This window comes from Octopus bimaculoides, chromosome 2, assembly GCF_001194135.2.
Source record: "Octopus bimaculoides isolate UCB-OBI-ISO-001 chromosome 2, ASM119413v2, whole genome shotgun sequence".
In the NCBI taxonomy this organism is placed as follows: domain Eukaryota; kingdom Metazoa; phylum Mollusca; class Cephalopoda; order Octopoda; family Octopodidae; genus Octopus; species Octopus bimaculoides.
The window spans coordinates 45,483,102-45,490,055 of record NC_068982.1 but is presented as its reverse complement, the minus strand read 5'-3'; the positions used below and the strand labels follow the sequence as shown (position 1 = coordinate 45,490,055).

Sequence of the window (6,954 nt, the reverse complement as noted above, 5' to 3'; positions counted from 1 at the left end):
TTTCGAAAATGAAAGACAATTTTATGGTGAATGAGATAATTATAGAGATTTTTGTTTACAAATGTGGTACGCACACTTTCCCAACAAAGAGTTCTGAGACAACAGTGATCCACAATGCAAGAACGAAAAAAATGTAAGAGATTCCAACTTCAAAGTTGTGTGGGAGTTGATATGGTAATCCACCAATCTGGTCCATGTTAAAGCCAATCGGGAAAATGACAGCAGCCATACAAAATAATATCACTAATTAAAAAGAATAAAAAAAAAAAGTAAAACATCAGTATTAGTAATACTAAAAATGAAAGAATGAAAAAAATATGTACAAGCACATATAAAATATACATCTTCCTCAGCAATGATTTATTTTAAACCTTTTGTGAGTATTTATCATCTATATTATCATCATATTGAGTTTCGATTAATTTCAATAATAATAATCAAGAATTTCCTAAAAGATATGAATTTGTGAAACAATACTATGTCCTAAAGATTAAGATATAAACATGAATATAAGAACATTTAGAATTTTCAATAATTAATTAGTAAAGACAAAATGGTTTAATACTTACTTGCAACGAAACCAAGCCAACGAGCAAATCTTATTGCTCTATAGTGCCAGAAAGAAAACCATAGGAGTAAAATAGTAGATGATATAGAACCAATTCCAAGTACTATGCAAATGAAAGTAATGAACCATTCAGCACGAGCAGGTTCTGGATTGTAACATACGGTTGGTCTTTCATATACTGTAAGACAGGTTTTCAATAACCCAATAGATGTTGCACCTATAAATGAATAAAAAATACCTAATTATTACAGATATAAAATATGAATTTCAAATACAAATTGATATTAAATAAACCTATGTGACAAGAGTATCCACTAAGGTAATAGAGATGAGCCACAGACCTAATACAATTCTTCAAATTTACAAAGAGAATCAGCCATCTTTGGCTTAAACAAAGTGTCCCATATCAGTTCATTGTAAATAAAACACAAAAGAATAGTCTATTTCATTACTCAGACTAGTAATGATTTATCTTAAAAATGAGAAAACCAATTTAAGTTGCTAGAATTGTCTATCTTGGGTTTTTCTGCTGTTTCCAAACATGGGTCACATCAATTTGATATATCCAAGAACAGACTAGTGAAAGTTGTGCTAAAGCTTGGTCAGCAGATTGCAAAATAGCAGAAAATTACTTGAAGCTGTTGCACTAGTCCAATGAGGAAGATTGGCAGAATTATTAGAGCATCAGTTGAGATGTCTTGCACTATCAGTTTCTGCCTAATTACTGACCACTAAACAATAAAACAATATTTGCAATGGCTGCAGCACTTAGCTCTACAGCAAGACTGTTATTTCTGCTTTCATTCTATTCACTGTTAAAAGCAACTCCAGAGTCTGAAGACAATTCTGCCTCTTATCATCCTCAACAATATTTAAGGTCTGGTTTTCATACTGGTATGGATTGGAAAGGTCTGCTATGGAGTATATCACCAAACTTCTTAGTATTTTTTCATCTCTTCTGGTAATGGAGTGGGGACATTATCCTGAATTTTAATACCATCATTTCTGCTCATGTCTTTATCAGTTTTTCATTAGAATACCCTCATTATATCACCCTTTTTTTCACCAAGTATGCATTGTCCTTTCGTATTAATGAAGTTGCCTTTTCCTGCACACATCAGCTGATCTCTTTAATGCCCAGATACTTTCAATTCACTTGTGCTAAGTCTTTCTTCCATATGATTCCGCTGCACCTAGTTTCATTAGCTTTCAGCATTATGCACCCAATGGAACATGCTCACCTCATATTTCTCTCCCACTTTTGTAGATTTTGCACATTTAATGTTATGTTCCACTACCATGCAGCATCACAATTCGTAAGAATACTTCATTCTGTTTGATTTTTAAAGGAGAAATGAAAATATTTTGTTGCCAAACCTCTTTGAATTTCTTTACCTTTCCTACTCTAACAACAATGCTTTCCCTGCAGCCCCCTCCAACAATAATTACATTGCAGATAGCATAAACTATCAGCCAAGTCTAGTGAGTCATACGTGTAGTTCTTAAACTTTACTTCATGGGTACTTTTGTTGCTAACTACTGCAGTGCATCCATCCCATCTGCAACCCTGTCTCTGTCCATCTGAGGTGCACCCATCCCATCTGCAATCCTGTTTCTGTCAATCTGAGGTGCATCCATCCCATCAGAAGTGCATCCATCTCATCAAAAATTCTGCTTCTGTCTATCTGAGATGCATCTATCTCATCTGAAACTCTGCTTCTGTCTATCTGAGGTCTGTCCCACTGCAACTTTTAGTGTATTCATTCCTTGCAATGCATACACAGTACTGAGTTCCTACTAACACGTTTTCCTATATATCAAGCTAGGCCATTCACATGGCAATGTTATTATAAACTTTGAACTTAAGAAAATACTTCCTACTTTCCTTTTTCTGTAACTCTTTGACAGATTCTATGGGAACTAAGTCATCAGCATATAAAAGCTGGTTTCTTATGTTATAACCTCAAGAACTAGAATGAATAAAAGGAGTTTGTGGATAGGACTCTAGTGGACACCATCTTGCAACTAGTACCCTTATACATGCTACACATGGCCCTTCCATATCATTCAGCCACACCTAGTTTCATTAGCCTCCATCAGAGCTACAGAGACTGGGCTCTGTCAGAGACCTTAATGCAACTCTAAAAATAGAGTGTTTTATTCTAAGATATGACTAGCTCTTACAGATTACATCACCTGAAATATAGAATATGTGGTGCCCTGATCTGATACAAACCCAAACTGCATCTAAGCCAAGCTAATATTATCTTTGGTAACTCTATCAACAACAGTTAAGAGTTGGTGCATTAGATTCAGGCTTTTGCAATTGTCTTTCAACAATGCAGTCTCCTTTAATCTTGAATCAATTGATTATGATATAACTGTGCCAGTCATATGTGTACAATGGTATCTTGACTTCTTGCACCACCTCATTAACAAAGAAAGCGACTAGCATATGAACCCACATTGAAGCTATGATAGTCAACCCCTTTAGTTCATTAGAAATAATACACCACATTCCCACTCATAACCATGCTCCATTCAATAATCTCAAATAATCCTTTCTACTGAAAGGCCTAAAAATTTTTAGGGGTCAGAGCAAGTCAATTACATTGCCCCACTACTCATCATCATCATCATTTTACATCCATTTTCTATGTTGGCATGAGTTGGACAGTTTGACGAGAGCTGGCAAGCCAGAGAGTGGCACCGGGTTCCAGTCTGATTTAGCATGGTTTCTACAGCTGGGTGCCCTTCTTAATGCCAACCACTTTACAGTGTATGCTGGGTGCTATTAACATGGAACCACACAAGCACTTTTACGTGGCACTGGCACAAGTGTTTTTTTTTTTTTATATAATGCACCTGCACAGATAAGTACTTGTTTCATCAACAACAAAAGAATGAAAGGCAAAATCCACCTCAGTGTCATTTGAACTTGGAATGTAGAGATGGTTGAAACGTCACTAAGCATTTTGTCCAACATGCCAACGGTTCTGCCAGTTCGTTGCCTTACCACCTCTTTGGTAAAGTGCCACCTGGTTTAACACCATCACTAGGTCCTTATATATCTTTAGCAGATTTTCCTTTATGGCAAGCTTTCATCCCCCAGCCAACACTTTTCCAGTAGACGTTGATGTTCGATCTTTGCATCAGCCATATCGATCTCACCAATCTGGGAAAGCCTATAAAAAAAAATGCATGGGTGCTGATTTCTCTGTTACCCAACCAACAGTTAAAAATAGGTACCCTACTTCTGTTCAATGATGCCTTGATCATCATGATCAGAAATGTCATGCAAGACTTAGATTGAGCATGAAGAGAATTCTAGTTTCACATACCAAATACATACAATATGCTTCGCTACAAAGTAATTGGAATTGAAAGAAAAAAAAAATAGTTCTGAGGCATTCTTAAAGTAGTAGGCATATTTTATACGTACAAATCCACAAGGTAACAAGGATAATGAAGTAAAACCTCTTTCTGGAGAAGAATTGCAGGTTCTGAGTCCGTTTTATGATAACGGTGGGAAATTTATACACAAAACGTGTCTACTGATGAAGACAGACACTTCAAAAGATAAATATTTTAACAGCCAAATTAACTTTAATCACCGAATTAAAGCAAAATTATGTAAAATTAAAGGATTTAATCCAATAATTTAAACAAAAACTAAAAGCACTGTTGAAATCAGTTAAATCATATCACACACAGTTATCAATAACGGATAAGTACTACAAATCATAATATTGCCAAATATATATACATAATCTTACGATCTTGAATTTTAGGTTCACATATGTGCAGGATTCACTATTATTTTGTTGATAGAGGAAAAGGTTTCACAAATAAAATCGTAAATCGCCATGCATTGAACAACGTATACAATAATACTTTGCAGGTTTCGAATGAATATAATAAGTCAAATTACATTGTATATGATTTTTTGTTTTTTGTTTGTTTTTTTGAAAATAACTATCAACATTTAGACATCACTTACCTCCCATCTCTGACACTATCCAGTTTGGCATTGTAATGCTGGCTACTGCTAAGAGATCTGCTGCGAAAAAGAATGCCATCGAAATTATACTCAGCTTATCCATTTCCTTCGGCTGTTATTTTCAGATCAGCGAATCTTCAAGGGGGACTTTTAAAAAGTCTTTGCGTTATTATTAATACTTTTTGTTTGATTTTATTTCTAGATGAAAAAAAATATTGTTTGCCCGTTTTATAATTGTCATTAAACAGGTTCATTTAAGGGGAAAAAATAGCTACAACTACATTTCTTGCATCGTCTGATTGTCGACATCAGGTCACGTGACGTAGAACGGTGACGTGAAGTGAATTTATATTATGCAAATTAACTATATGATTAAATATTTCGCATGTTTTTTATATTCTCGTCTTTAATTTAATTTTTAAGAATATTATATTGTAATGCTAAAGGTTACTCGGGAGGAAATAATTCATTTCATTTGTAAAAATTTCCGTGTACAATAGAAAAGCAGTGTTACAGGAGAAAAATGTGCTTCCATAACATACGGGACTTGAGGTGGAGGAATACATTTAGATATAAGTTTCTTATCTGTTAAGGAAAAATTGCAATTCATATAAATAAATATGATTTTGACTAAAAAAACTCATCCAAAAAGAAAGGTAGAATTTATTTGCTGCTTAATTGTTCATAATGCAGAATATTTCCGGAATTCAAATATGGAAACACAGAAGTATCACAATTCTAGAATAAAGAGTTTATATTGGGATGAGAGTGTGGTATGAATTATAAAATAAACATTTTTCATTCTTTTATTGTGTCTGGGGAGAGTCGTTTGGTTGATAATCAGAAAACTAAATACAAGAATTTGAGATTATTTCTAGCATTCTGTCCTAGCAAAACCTTTTTCCAATAGAGTAAGAAAAAAAATGACAAATACGAAATGCTGAAGAAAACCCTAACGCTTTAAATCTTAATATTATAAATTACCAAAATTCTACTTCATTTCCTCAGCACTTAAATGTTATCAATATAAATACTTGTAATTAAATATATTTGAAAACTTTTACCGTAATTTTAAATATTCAAACGAAAAAAAAAAGAGAAATATTTTTTCTTAAGTAGAGAAATTTATTAAAACTTATAGTAACGCCCCTGGCTACTAAGGTATTGTTTTGTCCTAATTATTTTAAGGGAAACTCTAATGACCTTTCAATGACAATACCCACTTCCTCCTCCCCTCCCCTCTCTCCCCCTATCTCTCTCCCCCCTCTCTCTCTCCCTCTCTCTCTCTCTGCCTCTTATATAACAAATTGACAAACTTTGATAAATATTTTGGGAGCTTACATTCTGAGAACTATTAAAAGGAAAAAAAATCAGAGTCATGGATTATACACATGCATTGAACCAAGGAACTGAATGCTAAATATGAGAAATTACCAACACATTAGCTTGATGCGAGCCCAAATTTCCACTTTTGGGTTACCACACGTTTGTTACAAATTCAAACATAGAAGAGGAAGAAGATAAAAGGAAATACGCCCATGCTCTAATAAGTGTTATAGATGTGTTGTGGCACTCCACAGACACGTGTACCCTTCACGTAGTTCTCGAGGAGATTCAGCATGACACAGAGTGTGACAAGGCTGGCCCTTTGAAATACGGGTACAACAGAAAAAGGAAGAAAGAGTGAGAGAAAATTGTGGTGAAAGAAGATAGTATGGTTTTCCACCATCCCCTATCGGAGCCTTATGTAGCTTTAAGTGTTTTCACTCAATAAACACTCACAACGCCTGTCTGGGAATCGAAACCACGATCCCCACGACCGTGAGTTCGCTGCCCTAACCACTGGGCCATTGCACCTCCACTGTTGGTGTGTAGTATGATGATAATGAAAGACTTGTCAGTTTATATGCATCGTTTATTGCTACATTAATACAGAAAGTTTTATAATGAGAGGCAAGGTTCTGGATATTGGTTGAATATCGTCTTTCTGCCATTAATTTCTTATTCTTTGAGTTGCTAAGGCTCCAGCAGTCATGTAAAGAAGTATTAGGCAAAATGCAGATTCTCCATTAGTCTTTATTTATAATATATACAAAGGTGTGGTACGTTGCTCCTTGCAGCCATCTCTTGCGGTGTGAATTCATCTTTGGAAACATGGGTATTTTGTTCAACATCCTTAAACAACCCTTATTCAGGGACCTTTTGAGCTGGATGGTCTACTTGACTTGAAGAAAATTCTAAATGGGCTCCACCTGCAAGGTCATGTGCTGTTTATCTTGATATGAGATCACTATGATGCACACATATGGTTGCGATACATGTGCCTGGTGTACTCTTATCAGATGGGTAATCATGATGTGTATACTGGGCTTTGTATATTTTACCC

General features: G+C 34.9%; 1 protein-coding gene across 1 annotated transcript; it reads right to left on the bottom strand.

Moving 5' to 3' along the window:
* Positions 1-6: 6 nt before the first annotated feature.
* Positions 7-4,902, bottom strand: LOC106869165 (modulator of smoothened protein). Its single transcript, XM_014914781.2, has 3 exons — positions 4,569-4,902; positions 570-785; positions 7-243 (listed from the first exon to the last, which is right to left on the bottom strand). The coding sequence occupies exons 1-3, from the start codon at positions 4,669-4,671 to the stop codon at positions 56-58; spliced, it is 507 nt and encodes a 168-aa protein (XP_014770267.1). The 5' UTR covers positions 4,672-4,902; the 3' UTR covers positions 7-55.
* Between the last annotated feature and the right edge of the window lie 2,052 nt (positions 4,903-6,954).

Bases quoted from the DNA above. Each gene is read 5' to 3' on its own strand.
- LOC106869165 (XM_014914781.2), bottom strand. From the start codon at position 4,671: ATGGATAAGCTGAGTATAATTTCGATGGCATTCTTTTTCGCAGCAGAT. The intron at 786-4,568 runs GTAAGTGATGTC...ATTCATTTATAG, and splicing joins GATAGTGTCAGAGATGGGAG to GTGCAACATCTATTGGGTTA. The intron at 244-569 runs GTAAGTATTAAA...CTTTTTAATTAG, and splicing joins TTGGCTTGGTTTCGTTGCAA to TGATATTATTTTGTATGGCT.